Source organism: Halichoerus grypus, chromosome 9 (assembly GCF_964656455.1).
Source record: "Halichoerus grypus chromosome 9, mHalGry1.hap1.1, whole genome shotgun sequence".
NCBI classification, from domain to species: domain Eukaryota; kingdom Metazoa; phylum Chordata; class Mammalia; order Carnivora; family Phocidae; genus Halichoerus; species Halichoerus grypus.
In genome coordinates, this window is record NC_135720.1 from 53,765,159 (window position 1) to 53,784,030 (window position 18,872).

At 36.8% G+C, this 18,872-nt stretch overlaps 1 protein-coding gene across 3 annotated transcripts in view; it reads left to right on the forward strand.

Annotated features, from left to right (window-relative positions):
- The window catches only part of ATG5 (autophagy related 5), a 130,923-nt gene that overhangs the window by 40,629 nt on the left and 71,422 nt on the right, over positions 1 to 18,872 (forward strand). For all 3 annotated transcript variants that reach the window (XM_036109661.2, XM_036109667.2, XM_036109664.2), the window contains one exon: positions 5,289 to 5,451. In XM_036109661.2, the coding sequence (XP_035965554.1) occupies positions 5,289 to 5,451 (163 nt within the window). The remainder of the gene's footprint in view (positions 1 to 5,288; positions 5,452 to 18,872) is intronic.

Here is an 18,872-nt window from a genome sequence, read left to right on the forward strand (position 1 = left end):
CCTCAAAGGTTGGCTCTGAAGGGGTGAAGTGAGAGGACTGGAGCCAGAAGGAAGTTGAGGTTGAAGGAAGTTTTTTTGTTTTTCTTCGGGTGCTTGTTTTATTTTTAGGAACAACTGATGAGAAACAGTAATTAGAAAGAACATGGTTACAGATAATTATAGAAAGAAATAGGAATAATTAATTGAACTGGGTTTCAGAGATGCACAAAATGGGATCTAGCAAACAGGATTGGAGATATTCCTTAGATTGTACCAGGAGGGAAGCAAATGATTGGTTGAAAGTAACTTTGTAGATTGGATCTTGGTAAAATTAGAAGATTTAAGAAAATTGGGGCACCTGGCTGGCTCTTGGAGTTGTGCAACTCTTGATGTTGGAGTTGTGAGTTTGAGCCCCATTTTGGGTGTGGGGATTACTTAAAAATAAAATCTTTAAAAAAAAAAAAAAAGAAATATTTTAGCTTGATTCCATTAACTTTCATGGCGTATTCTTCTCTCATCCTGAAAATTATATCTTAGGAGATAGATTTGAAAATCTCCTCCCTTTCCATCCCCACCCACATGCACACACATGAAAGTGATCTTGGAAAGAAATGTTAAGATTTTATACAAGTAAGCCTTTAAACTATGGCCTTGTATTTTCCCTGTCAGAATGCTGAGTCTACTATTAGAGGTGGTGACTCAACAATCAAATAAAATAACATTGCTCTGTATGTTAATTTGCTTATTTTGCCATAACAATACCACAGACTGGATGGCTTAAAAACAAGAGAAATTTATTTTCTCACAGTTCACAAGGCTGGAAAACCCAAGATGAAGGTCCAGCAGGGTTCAATTTCGGTGAGGATTGTCTTCCTGGTGTGCAGATGGTTGCCTTCTCTTTGTGTCCTTATATGTCCTTTCCTCCTTTGTGTGGAGAGAGACAGAGAGAGAGTGAGCTCTCAGCTGTCTTTTCTTATAAGGACACTAATCCTGTTAGATCAGGGCCCCACCCATATGAATTCATTTAACCTTAATTGATTCCTTAAGGGTCCATCTCCAAATACAGCCACGCTGAGGATTAGGGCTTTAACATGAGAACATTAGAGGGACACAAACATTGAATCCATAACACTATATATATAGCAACTCCTGCATTTTTAATGGGATATTAGATTCTTTATGGATATATGGAAAATTTTTATTTGTTTTGCTCTCTTTATAGGACTTGCAGTATTTTTTTGAGGTATAATTGACATACAGCATTATATTTTAAGTGTGCAACGTAACGATTTGATATTTGTATATATTGCAAAAAGATCACTAGTTAACATCCATCACCATACGTAGTTACAACATTTTTTTCTTGTCATGAGAATTTTTAAGATTTACTCTCGGCAACTTTCAAATATGCAGTATGGTATTATTAACTATGGTCATCAAGCTGTACGTTACATCCACATGACTTATTTATTTCATAACTGGAAGTTTATACCTTTTGATCCCCTTCATCCTTTTTGCCTAACCCTCCACCCCCAGCCCCTGGCCAACTATCAGTTTATTCTCTATATCTATGAGCTTTATTTTTACCCCTTTTAGATTCCACATATAAGTGAGATTATTATGGCATGTGTCTTTCTCTTTCTGACTTATTTCACTTAGATAATGCCTCAGGGTCCATCCATGTTGTCACAAATGTTGAGATCTTGTCCTTTTTGATGGTTGAATAATATTCCATTCTATACATATACTACATCTTCTTTATCCATTCATCCATCAATGGACAGGTTGTCTCCATGTCCTGGATGCATATGCATCTTTCTGAGATAGCGATTTTCTCTTTGGATAAATACTTAGAAGTGGAATTGCTGGATTATATGTTATTTTATGTTTAAGTTTTTGAGAAACCTCCAATCTGTTTTCCATAGTGGCTGCACCAGTTTATATTCCATCAGTACACAGGGTTCCTTTTTCTCTACATCCTCATCAACATTTGTTATTTCTTTTTGATAATAGCCATTCTAATAGGTATGAAGTGATATCTCATGTGCTTATTTGTCATATGTATGTATTCTTTGGAAAAAATCTCGGTTCACATCTTCTGCCTATTTTTTTAATTGGAGGTTTGGTTTTTGTTGATTACTTATATGAGTTCATTATATATTTTGGATATTACCCCTTTACTAGATTTATGATTTGCAAGTATTTTCTCCTCTACGGTAGGTTGCCTTTTCATTTTGTTGATGGTTTTCTTTGCTTGCACAAACTTTTTAGTTTGTTGTTGTCCTACTTGGTTTTTTGTTTTTTTGCTTTTTTGCTTTTGTTGTCTTTGCTTTTGGTGCCAAGCTTGCAATATTATCAATAAATTGAAAGGCTTTTTTTTTTTTCCACTTGTAAGTAGTTTCAGTGTAGTATTGTTCATTTATCTCTAATCAGACTGCCTGGATTAATATTTTAATTAAAGGACACTGGTAATAATATCTAAGTAAATGGTACTTTCCAGATTACTTCTGTAAAATTGAAGTTAGATTAGTTTATCAGGCATTCTGACTTGGAACATTCATGAAAGCAAATAAACATGGTGTCAAACTCACTACCTTTATTTGCAAGAATTTGTACTGAAAAGATATGCACTTAAACACAACTGCTAATGTATGTGAGAAGATATTAGAAATGTAATGAATCAAGTGTCTGTCTGGAATCTTATTGTGAAGCTTTTGAAAAAAGATTTCTTACCCCCACCCCAACCTCATCATGGAAGGAGGAACATCTCATAAATAGGAGCTGAGGGGGCTTTGACTGAGACATCTGTCACTTTATTCATTGCCACGATTAATTCAGTTGCTGTGACTGCCTACGTAGGTATTTCCTCTTTCAGTTACTGCTCTCATATTTCCTTTGAGTTCATTTCATTAAATAGTTCACTTTCCTCCTAGAGAGGTAGAATATTCTGTTGAAGCATATGTATACAAATATGTTTACTCTCTTGATAGACCCCTCATTTGCAGTTAAGACTAGTTGTTTGTAATTGTCAGCTATCAATTATCAGTGTCCTCATTGGTTAAGTTTAGAAGCCTGCAAAACAATGGAAATCTGGGAAAAGCAAAACTTCAGTACCTTCTCTGATTATAGGAGTCATTGAGGGGAATAGCAACCTGTGCTGAAGCAACACTAGAAAATGGTGGGGTTTTCCCCCCTGATTTCTCAAACCACTGTTTTGAGAGACCCTAACTCCTTTTTTTCATAATCAGATTGTATACAGTTTAAGAAATTCTAACAGTACATAAGCTTAAATAGGTCATAAATTCAAACAACATGAAAATAATACTTTCTTTGGAATATGAACTTTCATATTTTTTGCCACTCCTACATAACCAAAATGGACAATTAAATTAGCAGCATAGAGAACTGTACAATATCCAAAAAAGCCATTCTAAATTTAGAGATCAAGTATAACAAAGTTTAGAAATAATAATTATAATGCTAATCCATTTGAATATAATAGAGTTGATATGATGTACATGTTATTGTTTATCCTGGTCAGGAAGTCAGGACAAATCCCTTCAATCTAGCCTAAGCAAAGCGAATACAACTGATTGTAAAGTTGATTAAGGGAGGGACCCTCTCTCTGCCATCCATATCTTCTCCCATCTTTTAGTTTTGTCTTTCTCTCTCTCTCATACTCTCCTTTTGTCTTTTCAGTTTTACAGACTTTATATTTTCTCATATTCTTTACCCTTGTGTGCCTATGTCTGAAAACATCTACCTTCATTCTTTATGGATTTTTAGTTCAAGAGCACCATGAATTTAGAATCCCTTTGTACCTAGAGAGACAATTTGATTGTCTCAGCTGTTCCCCCCTTCCCCCCAGCAGCTGTGACCAGTGGGTAGTTAAATAGTGGCTTACCTTTTTACTCAGCACATCTATGAGATCAGACTCTATTAAAACAGGAGGTATGACTGATTATTTGCATCTACAAAATATACTTTAGGAAATAGCAATAGGTAATCAAGTGCCTTTTCTTTTGGTAGGAGGGCATGTACTTAAGTGTCCTAGTCATTCTGGAGCTTTCCATTACTTGGATAATTTAATGTTGTCTGTTAATAGTGTCCAAATAGGCTATAACTAAGTGCTTTTTTCTGCCATATTATTTGTCTCAGTTTTTACCAAAGGACTTACAGAACCATGACTTTTTGGTAAAATAATGTTCGAATATAATTATCTTAAGTATTTAGGTCTTATGGAGGAAGTGGTATTGCGTAGTAGTTAAAAACTGGGACTCTTGAGTCAGAATAATCCTAGCTTGACCACATAGGACTCTATCCACTCTCTGAGCTTTTTAATTAATTAGTTAATTAATTGTTTTATCTGTGAAATAGCAATAACAATACTTTTTACCTTAAGGATTGTTATGAAGATGAAATTACATAGTCCATATAAAAAGCATTAGTGCAATGTCTGTCACACAATAAGTGTTCAGTTAGTGTTGGCTCTTACTTTTTTCAGTGAAAAGCTCATTAGTCATCTCATTTACATAACTGCTTATCTGTCCAGTGATCGTTGCCTCAACTGCCTAAAAGATTCAGTGTAGGTATAAGATGTAAATTTAGCTATTTGACCTTAAAAGCTACGTTTTAACAACTTTATTAAGGTCTAATTGACCTACAGCAAACTATACATATTAAAATATACACTTTGATAAGTTTATACTACAATTTATGTATTCATTTACCTGTTGACATTTAGGATGTTTCCTGGTTTTTGGCTGTTACAAATAAAGCCACTGTGGATATTCACACACAAGTCTTTGTGTGGATAGATGTTTTTGTTTCTCTTAGGTAATTACCTAGTTGTAGAATGACTGGATCTGATGGTAGGTATATGTTTACCTTTTTTAAAAAAACTACCAAACTGTTTTCCAAAGTGGTTGTCCTGTTTTACATCCTTACTAGCAGTGTATGTCAGTTCTCTTCCACATTCTTGTCAGCACTAAGTGGCAGGTCAAAAAGCTATTTTTAAAGTTATTACTCTTTCATATCCTTCTTTTGTTGTTTTTTTCTTTTATGTTGTTTTAAATACATATCATATTACATAAGGATTATTTGGAAAAAGTACAAAATATGCCGGGTAGCTAAAGATCTTTAACTTCAAATTTAAAAACTATTTGGAATTGTACTTTAATCTCTTTACTGGGAAGTTAACAGATGGTTTGCTAAAAATATTGGATAATTGGGGTAGATACAGTTCTTTAAGAAGCTAATTTTCTAATATGTGTACCTGTTTTATGTGTGTATTTTTTTTCCTTTGGTAGAGTTTTCCAGAAAAGGACCTTCTGCACTGTCCATCTAAGGATGCAATTGAAGCTCATTTTATGTCTTGTGTGAAAGAAGCTGATGCATTAAAGCATAAAAGTCAAGTAATCAATGAAATGCAGAAAAAAGATCATAAGCAGCTCTGGATGGGATTACAAAATGGTAAATATAGCAGTTTAACTTCCGACTACCACTTTATAAAGTATGAAATAACTGTAATCCTGTGAGTAATTGGTACATCTTAGAATTGGTGGTACAAGTTTAAATTCCAGCCTCTACACACAAATTTGCAAAGAAGCTGCCTTTAGTCATTCCTTACATTGTACTCTTCCAACAGCCTTCTCTTTATGGATTTTTTAGCATTAGAATTGCTTTGCCCATAACATCAGACGGTATAAACTTCCTGTGTTTAGCTTCTGGAGAAAGTGCCCTTATTGCTAGTCATGATCTTTCTGGAATTACAACTGAGTACTTTGTGTGTGTACCAAAGTACCTCCCCTTGGGTAGGGCACAAACTCCAACCCCTGCTTTCTCAGAATAGTAAGACTTGCTTTGTACTTGGATTCTGTCTCTCCTGGCTGGGATTTAGAAGATACGCTCAAGCTGAGAGGAATCTGCAGCTCACCTCTGTATTCTCCATCTTTTAGAGATCATAGCTCCTTAATCTTGCCTGCATTGATTGTCTTCCAATGCCTTCAACACAGTTGTTTTACATACAGGTAGCCATTGTTTTACATGGGTCCGGTATGCATGAATTTCAGGTAACATGCTTTAGTTAAATAATACCAGGTCCTTAACAGTATGGTTCAGGTTTCACTTGCTACCGTATATTAACTGAAATTACATAAAGTACAAACTGTATTGCTAGCTCTTTAGTCCGTGAGTCATTTAACAACAGATATGCATCATGATTAAAGACCAGTCACATCACTTCTTTCAGTGTCTGTCAGTTAATCATCATTACTCATCTGTTATTTAGTTTACCCACAGACAGCAAAGCATGTGGTTGTATTGCCTCCTTGTCTTCAGTGGTAGGTCCACATAACATTTTATAAAAGTACATAATTGAAAGAGGGAATTGGCCAAGAAAGATGAAAGTATGGCAAAGAAACAAAAAGTAATAATGCTGACAGCGGCATTTTACTGGAATAATGGAATTATAGAAGAAACAGCTGACTGTGGGAATGTTGACACTGTCACCTTTTGAGAGACTAGATATGCAGCCACAGGAACTTAGCGAAGGTGAACTTTTCCACATAAATGAGGTAGGCAGTTGTGACGAAAAGGGTGAGTTTATCCCAGAGAAAGTGATGCTGGCAAAAAACTTAGCATTAAAGGATCTCTCAGAGATATTTCATGACATCGGAAGTGCGAATGATAACATGTTTGGAAGTTGATCTGGACTTAGAAAAGAATATGACAGTTCGGCAAGGTTTAGGAAAGGTGCTTCCTTGTAGGGTATGTGTTAAGAAAGCAAGCACGATTGAAACCGTGCTTAAAGTTTTTCCAGAGCAATAAATAAAGCACTTGCATTCTCAGCATTTCTAATGTTTTAAATTACAGTGTACTAAATACATTAGTTTATTTACTTTATTCATTTTCTTATACATTTATAACAGAGTTTTTAATGTTTGGACAGTTTTTAAAGATCACACCATTGATTATTAAGATCACTTTGCATGGTTTCATGATCACTTTTCCAGTCCTGCACAACTGTATAAAGCAAGGACTGCCTATGTTTTATCCATCTTTTATAGTTGTTTTTGGATAGAAAATTAGTTCAATATAAGCTGAACTTTCATGGCAATAACTAGAATAAAGTAGAAGACCCACCTTCTCCCCCAACCCCCCCCAGAAAAAAAAAAACCATAATTTGAAAAAATGTGAACCATTTTTATCTTTTGGACTATATTATTACCATATCAAAGAAGTGTTTGTGGTATTTAGTATTTGTTAAAGTTTCATTATGCAAAACGGCATTATCTGAGACTTCAGTAATGTAAAAGGTACATATTTTATGACACTGTTACTCTAAATTTTCTCATTTCTGTTAAGTCTCTTAGATTTGAGTTACATGGAGTTACTCCTTAGTTTTTTTTTTTTTTTTTTTTTATTTGTCAGAGAGAGACAGCGAGAGAGGGAACACAAGCAGGGGGAGTGGGAGAGGGAGAAGCAGGCTTCCCGCGGAGCAGGGAGCCCGATGTGGGGCTTGATCCCAGGACCCTGGGATCATGACCTGAGCCAAAGGCAGACGCCCAACGACTGAGCCACCCAGGCGCCCCGAGTTTCTCCTTAGTTTTATATTTGTATGTCTGGTTAGATTGCAAGCTCTGCAAAGGCAGGCCTCTTGCTTCTTTTATCTTACTGAGTATACAAATTCCTATTTAAGTAATTAAAAGAGTTTACGACCCTTTAAGAAGGTGTACTTTTTCCTTTTTCTTGCTGGCTGTTTGAAGATGAACTGAAATTTTAGGAGACTTGTGAATAAGAAGATAACCTAAATGGAAGAAGGCCAAATCTTACCAAGAAAGCAGGGATCTAAGAATAATTTGGCTTCAGAATTGAAGTAAATAATTTTAATGGGTATTTAAGTAGGTGTTCTTGAAATCTATTGTGAATGTGGTGAGTCTGCTACAGGGAGCTCTGGGATTCAGCAGAGGATTCTAAAAATGATTAAAATATTTCACTTGGGGCATTGGAAGCGTGGGCATGGTGGGTGGTGGTTAAGAGTTGTTTAGGGACACCTGGGTGGCGCAGTCGGTTAAGCATCTGACTTGGTTTCAGCTCAGGTTGTGATCTTGAGATTCTCTCTCCCTCTCCCTCTGCCCCTCTTGCTCATGCTCTCTCTCTCTCAAATAAATAAATAAATCTTGGGGAAAAAAAAAGTTTAGTCTCAGCTCTCCTAGCAGCTCCATAGGGCAACTCACTCAATCCCTTTGAGCTTCAGTTTCTTTATATGTAAAACAAAGAGAGTATCTGTTATGTTCTTTTATAGGTGGAGGCTTTAACGAAACACTTAACACAGTTTATGTGAAAGTGTGTGAAAGGAGGTAAAGCTGTCTCGATAAAAAGAATTGTTGAGAAGTCACTTTGAGACCCTAGAATAGGGATTGGCAAACTGTGGTCATGGGCCAGCCACCTGTTTTTGTAAATAAATATTTATTAGAACCCTTTCACACCCATTTATTTGTGTATTGTCTGGGACTGCTTTCATGCTACAACAGCTGAGTTAAATAGTTCTGACAGAGACCATGTGGCCCACAGCCTAAAATATTTACTCTCTCTGACCCTTTTAGAAAACATTTGGCAGGGGCGCCTGGGTGGCTCAGTCGGTTAAGCATCTGCCTTTGGCTCAGGTCATGATCCCAGGGTCCTGGGATCAAGTCCTGCATCGGGCTCCTTGCTCCGTGGGAAGCCTGCTTCTCCCTCTCCCACTCCTGCTTGTGTTCCCTGTCTCGCTGTGTCTCTCTCTGTCAAATAAATAAATCTTTAAAAAAAAAAACAAAAAACATTTGGCAGCTCATAGAAGGTTGACCAGACCAACACCTCGTATTTATCACTGACCTAACGCGTGACTTAAAATGTCACATTCAGAACTTGGTATAACTTAATGTATCGGACTTAATCTAATAACTGCCTTCATTGCTATTTTTTGGCATAATATTCCTTTTTTCCTATTTTTGTTCTACTTCCTGTTCTTTCTTGGATATACAACTGTTTTAAAGTTAGCATTGCTAAGTTAAATTTTATTACGTTAAAAAAATTTTTTAAATTACTTTTCAAATTGAGTTTCATTAAATCTGACTTAAAATGGTATGTGGTTAAAATGTACTTTATTCAATTTTTATTTTTAGCTATAGTTTTTTTTTTTTTTTTTAGCTATTATGTTTGGTCTTGTTTGTATTGGTAATGATTGAGCTTACACTCAAAATCTCCTGAATGGTATCCTGTGGGTACTGGAGACCTTGGTAGTTTATTTATTCTACTTTTAAAAAACTAAAATACCCATTTAGGAAATTTTTAGCTAGGTAAATGTTGGTAGAAAATATATTTTGGGGGTGCCTGGGTGGCTCAGTTGGTTTTAAGCATCTGCCTTCGGCTGAGGTCATGATCCCAGAGTCCTGGGATTGAGTCCCGCATTGGGCTCTCTGCTCAGTGGGGAGTCTGCTTTTCCTTTTGCTCCCCGCTCACTCGTGTACTCGCTCATATATTCTCACACACATGTGCGCAAAAATAAATAAATAAAATCTTGAAAAAAAAAGAAAATATATTTTGGGATAAAAGGCTGAATGTTACCTACATTAAAGTAAATTGGTGAAAGGTGGGTGTAGTACTTCCTTCTGCCTAAAATGCCCTTTCTTTTTTTTTTTTTTTTTAAAGATTTTATTTTTTATTTGACAGAGAGAGACACAGCAAGAGCAGGAACATAAGCAGGGGGAGTGGGAGAGGGGGAAGCAGGCTTCCCACGGAGCAGGGAGCCCGATGCGGGACTCGATCCCAGGACTCTGGGATCATGACCTGAGCCAAAGGCAGACGCTTAACTGACTGAGCCACCATGGTGCCCCTAAAATGCCCTTTCTTTCTTTTTGTCTAATTCTTACTTAGGTTTTAATGCTCATCTCTGTTGTTACCTGCTGTGTGAAGCCTTCTTTTTTTAATTTTTTTTAGCCAACAAATATTTATAGACCATCTAACATGAACCTGACACTCTGCTAGGAGGTAGTGATCATCCAGCAGTGATAAAACAGACATGCACCCTGTCTTTATGGAGCTTATGGTGGCAAGGAGGCAGAATTATCCATGTTTTCATGGTGTCATGTCTCCTTGTCCATTTATATGCATTTTGCTCTCATATTTTATCACACTCTGGTATAGTTATGGTTTATGTAATTCTGCTAGAATATAAATTTTTCCTGGTTAGAGTGTATTATACATTTTTGGTTTTTTAAAAAATTTAAAAAAATTTTTTTTAAAGATTTTATTTATTTATTTGACAGAGAGAGAGACAGAGAGGGAACACAAGCAGGGGGAGTGGGAGAGGAAGAAGCAGGCTTCCCGCCGAGCGGGGAGCCCGATGCGGGGCTCGATCCCAGGACCCCGGGATCATGACCTGAGCCGAAGGCAGACGCTTAATGACTGAGCCACCCAGGCACCGCATAGAGTGTATTATACATTTTTGAATCCCTAGCACCTAGTCCAGTCTTAGGCATAGAGCAGATAAAATGAATACTAACTGAATGACTGTTTTATTCCTTTTTAATACTGTAAGGAAATAATATTAACAGCCTTTTATACATAGTTTAATACTGCTATAAAATAGAGGAAGTGTTTTGTTTGAATTTATTTACAAAAGTCCAAAAGAAGGTCCTATTAATTTGTGAAGACAAAGATATTTTACCTTTGGTTTGTAAACTGGTCAAAGTTGAGGCATAGCAGATGGTAAATTTATTTCATTCAGAACTGCACCTGTAGATCATAACAGCTGAACAACAATTTAAACAGTTTTTGAATACTTTCAAATGCTAATTTTAATTTTTCAGATCTGTGTGAAAGAGAAATAAGAAAAACTTTTGAAACCAAGAAAACTCATTTAAGACACACTGTGCCTTTCAGTGTTTTTTATGGGTTTTCATTTTAGATATAAAAGTATTTAACCTCCCTGTGAAACCAAGTTAATGACCACAAAAAAGAAAAGAAAGTAACATTTTTATTATTTATGAGGCTGTTGTCACTACATGTGCAGGCTCTTTTCTATTAAATGTCAAGCTGTTTTTCTTATAAGCTAGAGATTTGAATAAATCTCTAAAAAATATTTTTAACATAATATATGACTTAGTTTTCAGCCTTGGTTTTTTGAGTATACTAAAAAAGAAAAGATAGCATTAAATAAATTCCATAGTCCTTCAAATAAATCTAAGTTTTGACTGCCAAATTTGTTGAAAATTTACATCAGTCAGTTATTTGGTTTTAACCTAAAACAGGTTTTTAAGAGGAAAGTGATTAGTGAAGGGTGATTTTTATAACAAGTCATAATATTTTGAAAATACTTTTGTTTGCTAGGTGATGTAAAAGATAATTGCAATGGTTTTTAGCTCTTTGGAGGCTTGTATGATAGAGACAGTTTGGTTGTAGTTGCATTGCTTTGTTTTTATCAGGTACATATAGTAGATTAAGTATTGCACTGACAGTCTGTTGGTCTGAGAAGGACCTGATATTTACCTCATATCAGTTGTGTGGTCTGGCAAATCACTTTCCTCTGTAAGCTGGAGTTCCTTATAAACTGAATGTGGTAAGACTTCCCGAGACTTGCATTCAAGGACTATAAAGTGGTGATCCCATATACCTCATTCTGATGATTAGATGTTTTCAACGGATTCTGAAGGACTTCTTGGAAGAAGAATTACTGTTGATAATTTCTCCCTTCCCCTTCCCTTTCCCTCTCTCTCCTTTTCTGTTTTCCCTTCTTCCCTCTTCCTTTTTCTCTCTCCCTCTCCTGTCCCTTTGAAGCAGGACTTAGGTGGAAGGTAACTTACCAGAAATGTGTGGTGTCATAGAAAGAGTACTAAAACAGAGAGAGAAGAGACTTTAAGACTCAACTCTGTATCTAGGGGAGCCAGACATTAAACAGCCTCTAAATAATTACTACATTTATAGCTCGAGTTGTAGAGGAAGGAGGAAGGAATAGAGAGCAGGGTGGTCGTGATGAAAGTGTTCCAGGCACAGGGAATGATCTGGGTTAGGCAGAAAAAAGCTTCTGAGATCGGGGCAGCTGGGTGGCTTAGATGGTTAAGCGTCTGCCTTTGGCTCAAGTCATGATCCCAGGGTCTTGGGATCGAGCCCCGCATTGGGCTCCTTGCTCAGCAGGGAGCCTGCTTCTCCCTCTCCCTCTGCCTCTCCCCCTGCTCATGCTCTCTCTCTCTCTCTGTATCTCTGTGTCTCAAAGGAATAAATAAAATCTTAAAAAAAAAAAAAGCTTCTGAGAGCTTGGAGACCATTTTGACAAGAGCATGGTGATCAAGATTGAGTGGAAAGTAGCAAATGGTCCAAATTAGGCCTGGCAGTGCAAATTAGAGTGAGACCCTATGTATTCTGGGCTTTATAGGCTATTTTAATGATATTGAACTTAATCCCCAGGAATTGAGGTGGGATAGATAGGGGACCATTGAAAGATTTTAAGCAAGAATATGACAGAATCAGATTTTCTTTTTAAAAGGCATCTCTTTGGATGCAGTATGGTTAATGAATTCGAAGAGAGCAAACATGGAATTAAAAGACCACTAGGAGTCCATTCCAGTGGTTAGGTGAGACATGGCAATTGTTTATAAGTGGTGGCTTATATTTGAAATATAGAACTGTTAAGACTGAGTATTTGGTTGATTGTGACAGGTAATAGAATGAGAACTGTCAAAGTTGATTCCCAGATGTTGCGGAAACTATTGAGTGCGCCTAACTACTCTTTTGCAGCTTACACATACTATCCAAAAGTAGATCTGTGCTGTATTGTTACATTTATGATATCACTTTTTAACGCCCAGTCCCTTAATACAATTAAAAAAAATTTTTTAAGGGTGCCTGGGTGGCTCAGTTGTTAAGTGTCTGCCTTCTGCTCAGGTCATGATTCCAGGGTCCTGGGATCAAGCCCCGCATCGGGCTCCCTGCTCTGTGGGAAGCCTGCTTCTCCCTCTCCTACTCCCCCTACTTGTGTTCCCTCTCTCACTGTCTCTCTCTGTCAAATAAATAAAATCTTAAAAAAATAATTATTTTTAAGATTTTATTTTTAAGTAATCTCTGCACCCAATGTGGGGCTTGAACGCACAACCCCAAGATCAAGAGAGGATCAAGAGTCTTACCCTCCACCGACTGAGCCAGCCAGGCACCCCTCCTTAATACTGTTACAAAAGGAATTGTAGGTCACTTTGATGCCATACATATTTTAAAATGTCTGCTGATTTCTGATATTACTGTTCTACTTTCTGAATGGTGAAAAACATAAAATTTTGCCTAGGATTGACATCAGGCTTACTAGTTGATAACATCCACTCATATTTTTAAGTTGAAACATTTGCCTGTCTCCTGACCTTAAGCACCTCTCCTATTCACCATTGTTTCATAAGATTATTGGTGTTTCATAATCCTTATAGTTCTTTTAATGTCTTCTGAAGTAACTCCCTTTTATCTGAAGACTTGCGTTAACTAAAAGCAGCATACTACAAAAGCAGAGTAGCTGCTGTTATTTCTGAGCCTATGGAGGCATTGTTGTCACTTCAGCTATATTTTTTCACTTTTCTTCTTTGAAGATCATTCTGTGTTAGAGAAGATGGAAGCTAAACAGAAGTCTAGTAGTTGAGCTTTCTCTCTGTCTCTTAATATGATACTGTCTTCCCCAATAATTTTTTCCATGTGTTCTTTCTTTGCCAAACATAGTTTATGAAGCTCATTTTGTTTTCCTTACTATTTTTTTATAAGCCTCGTCTTAGGCTTGGTGTTGGCCTTCCTGCTACTCTTAAATGTTCCTGTATTAGGGTTCTCCAGAGAAATAGAACCAATTTTAAGAATATATACATAAAAGGAGATTTATTATGGGGAATTGGCTCATATGATTATGGAAGCTTAGAAATCCCATGATTTGCCCTCTACAAGCTGGAAATCCAAGAAAGCCAGTCATGTAATTCAATCTGAGTTAGAAGTCCTGAGAACCAGGGGAGCCAGTGGTATAAATCCCAGTCCGATGGCATGAGAAGATGAAATGAGTTGTCTCAGCTCAATCAGTGGGGCAGGAAAAGAGTGAATTCCTTCTTCCCCTTCCTTTTGTTCTGTTCAGGTCCTCAACTGATTAGGCGATGCCCACCCACATCAAGGTGGGCAGTCTACTGAAAGTTCACCTATTCAATACTAATTTCATCTGGAAACACTCTCAAAGTCACACCCAGAAATGATGTTTAACCTGGGCACTCCATTGCCAGTCAAGTTGACCCGTAATATTAACTATCACATTCCTGCTATATCTTGGTCCATGTTTTATGAGTATCATTTTAATGTTAATTCATTGAATTCATTCAGTTAGTGTTACGGAATCTATGCTGGAAATAAAGCAGTGAACAGAACAAACTGAAATTCCTACCCTTATGCAACCAAAATTATTGTGGGGGAGAACATATAAGAAGTGTGTGTGTGTGTGTTTCTTATTTGTGTATATATATGTATATACATGTAAAATATTTTTATGTGTCATGATAATAAGTGCTATGGGAGGAAAGTAAAGCAGGGAAAGATGAGAAAGAACTGTATTGGGATAGGGCATTACTATTTTAATTAGAATGGTCATGGAGGGTCTCACTGATTTTGTGACATTAAATAAAGATCCAAAGCAGCACTATGCATTTATCTAGGGTTAATACCTTCCTAGGAGAGGGAACAGCAAGGGCAAAGCCCTGAGGTGGGAGAATGCTAGGCAGTTTTGAGGAATCTAACTCTATTTATAGCTTTTTGAAGTTACAGATAATCTAAGTTTTTTTTTTCCTGGGATACCCCTTCTTCTATAGTCTTCTTGTCATATTTTCCCTCTACCTTTATAGTCTCGCTTTTTTTTTTTTTAAACATTCTATGTAGCAAAAATGACACTTTTTTTATATCTAGTTCTGTCCATAAGTCTCCTGGGACACAAAGCATCCTTTTGGCAGTTGATTTTACACTATTTTGAAAGCAGTAAACAAAGTGTTAAGAATAGATATGAGGAGAGATTGGAACTATTTATATTAAGGTGGTTAGGGAAGACCTCTTTGAAGAGATAATATTTAACCTGAAATCTTAAGGATGGGAGAGAACCAATCATTTCAGGGAATAACATGTTTCAAGGACATGAGGCAACAAAGAGTTTGGTATGTTTTAAGGAACCGAAAGAAGGCCACTGTGGAAAATAGTAAGAGGGAAGGGTGACATGAGATGAGATTGGAGAGATAGGAAAGAGCTAGATGATGTAGGGCCTCGTATAGGCCAACGAAAATAATTCAGATGTTAAGTGCAGTGGGAAGCCTTTGGAGAATTTTTAAGCAGGAGAGCGATAAGATGCAAAAATATGTGAAGAAGGAGCCAAGATTGGAAGTGGAGAGGCTATAGCAGTAGGTCCAGGTGTAAGATGATGTTGGCCTCTAGGGTGACAGTGGTTAGAGATGGAGAAAAGTCATTAAATTTGGGGTTTGTTCTGGAGGTAGAATGGACAGAATCTATCACTAGATTGGCTATAAGGTTAGGGTGAAAAAAGGACAGCTAGATGGATAGTGGTGCTTTATACTGTGATATGAAATAACTAGATGGAGAATAGGTTTGGGTTGGGGAACAAAGCCGTTGAGAAGGTCAACTTTGAGGCTGAAAGTTTGAGATGTCTCTGAGACATTGATGTAGAGATACATTGCGTTAGGTATTGCTAGAGTTAAGTATTGCGGGTGTGTGTCATAGATGGAGATGGCTTAATAAATTTGAAAGCTGCAGCTTCTGATTTCATACTCATTTACTTTCATAAGTACCATCTTTATTATTTCATCCTTAAGGATATGACAGTTAATGTTCCCAGTGACGTAAGGCAGTGAAATGTGGAGCAATTCCATATATTCCTAATGTTTGGCAGTTCTTTATATCCGCTAGCCATTTTGTGCTTTCCTTTCTACACACAGCTGAGTTAGTCATTTCCATTATTTTGCCTGCAATACAGGAAGGTGAATAAGTTCAATATAAAGCTGTGTGTGTGGCATTCAAGAATCTACAACTTTGTGAGAAAGTTGCTTAAAGCAAATTTGTAACCTGCTTGAGCATTCAATTAAGTTTTACTGTGGAACAGATAGGCATTTTAGTCTATTATATTACATCTTTTAAATCAGTCTCCGTGTTCTACTTTCTGTAATTAAAAATAATGATGGAAACCTGAAAAGTTTATGTATTTGCGTTTTCATATAAAGCTATACAGATACTTTGTTAGACTTCTGGAGAAAGATTGCTCATGAAATTACATGATTTAAATGAATAAGTAAATTTGGTAATAATTTGGATCATAGCCTCTTACAGTTCTTTGGGTAGACTTGGCAGTGAACATCATGGTTAATAAAACTTGGTGAAAACATTTAGACAGTTATTTCATAATATGCTATACATTATCCTAACATAAGTTTATTGGAAAGAGTCCATTAATAACAGTGAATGGTTGTATATTCCAGAGTTCACCAGTGGTAGGGAATATATTTTGCATATGAGATACAGTGGATATATGTATAAATCTGTATAACTAGGTTGATTGATTAATAATTGAAAATGCTTTTAGTGAATTTTTAGTGTTATAGGAACACAAAGATTTAGTTTGTAATGTCCTTTTAATTTCAAACCATCTACAGTAAAATGACTGCTTTATCATATCTTTTATTTATATTTGATCCAGTTAAAAAACTTTCTTAAAATTTATACCTCTTAACATACTGTCATTTTTTTCCTATAAAGTAGGTGTGGGAAGGTTTAAGAAGCTTTTCTTCCAGGGGCGCCCGGGTGGCTCAGTCGTTACGTGTCTGCCTTCAGCTCAGGTCATGGTCCCAGGGTCCTGGGATCGAGCCCCGCATCGGGCTCCCTGCTCAGCGGGAAGCCTGCTTCTCCCTCTCCCACTCCCCCTGCTTGTCTTCCCTCTCTCATTGTCTCTCTGTCAAAAAATAAATAAAATCTTTAAAAAAAAAAAAGAAGCTTTTCTTCCACTATATAGAGGAAATGCAAACAAACATCTGTATCATAAATGATTTTCACTGTTGGAGTCATGGCCTGTCATTACTATTTAAATTTATAGCACAATTCCTCTTAAAAAATGAAAATTACACACACGCAGGTTTATATGCATATGTAGTTTAACTTACTTTGTTTTTAAATGAATATTTTGTTTTGAAACTTAAGAAAGTCATCATTTTAAGAGAAGAGAAAACCCCAGAAGTACTTACTTGCCTAATATTTTTGTTTTCTTTTGTCCATTAGCTCCTCATCACTTTTCTTAAGAGTACTAGTTCTCAAAGTGTAGAGAGTTGGCTCAGAAGCATCAGCATGACCTAGGAACTGATTAGAAATGTACCCTAGACCAACTGAATCAGAAACTCTGGGGTCCCAGCAAAAGGTCCGAGCAACCTATGGTTCCACAAGCCCTCCAGGTGATTGTGATGCACTAAAGTTAACTTTAGTTTTCTGGAGCGGGATTTCTCAACGTTAGCAGTATAGATATTTTGGAGTGGATAATTCTTTGTTGTTGGGGCATTGGCAGGGAGGGAGCTACCTTATGCATTGTGGGGTGTTTGGCAGCATTCCTGGTCTTTCTACCCACTCACTAGATGCCAGTAGCACACTGCTCCCCACTGTCTATCATGACATTAAAAAATATCTCAGACATTGCAAAATATCCCCCCAGGGACAAAACTGACCCATTTGAGAACCACTGCTCTAGAGAGAAGTGATAATAGAGTTAATGGATAATACAGCTTCTCCTCGAGAGTAGCAGTGACCACTAATTGGATGCCCAATTTCTGTGCTTGGCACTTTACATGAATCATCGTTGTCGTCAGAGCAGCCTTGCAACATATGTTTGAAGGTCTGTCGGCTGGGCCAGCCCATTTAGGAAGTTTCTCATCTGTTTGGCCGGCACAGCGCTTGAGCTTGGGTGTTCCGTTGTTACAGGGACTCATTTAGGGTGTATTTGGAACAAAAGGAGTTTGGCATATAAATGAATTAGAGTTATTTTAACCAGCTAACTCTTCTTATCTGGAATCCTAGCCATGTGAACTTCTTATCGTAACACTTAGCCATAATTATTTCTGGATGGCGATTATTTTATATTTGCTGTAGTGACTATTAAATGACAATGAATCAATAGCATGCTGTCATTTCAGTGAGACTAATTGTGCTTACATTTTTCAAGTAACATGTGTCTTCTATGTTTTTCCTTTTTCCTCTTTTGCTTCCTTCCATCTCCCTCTCCAGCTCTCTGTGGGGCACTTGTTGTAGTTCTGCATATCTTAGCACTTCTTTCCCTCTCTCCTACCTCTCATTTAATTTGACCTAGTCTCCAACCCATTCCTTCATTATCTTTTCAGGGTCTGAATGGCCAGATATTTACATTTTAGTTGAACAGTTTGTAATTAATGCCATCCAATGTGTTACCTATTCCCAGATACCTCTTTCATGCACTTTTTAACAAAGACCTAGAAATTATTTTATTGAAGATTTCAGAGTTTCGAGCCCCTTCTCCCCCACACTCCTACCCCCATCCCTGTGACATTCTGTTTACTCTGTCTCTGCCTGTGCAGACCAATTTTGATTAGTGGCTGTGGTAACGAGTTTTGGATGTCAGAATTCTGTGTATTAATGATTTAGTCCTTTCTTGAACCAAAGAAGTGAGTATGGCTCTATAGCAGTGCTAATTTCTTATTATTCATGGCATGTCTCTTCTCTTTTATCACTTTAGGAACTGTAAAAGATTCAGAAATTCTTCTGTGTGAAAATCACATTTAAATACTATTAAACTATACCAGTGTTTTGACTAGCATTCAGAGAGTTGCAAGATTTTAACC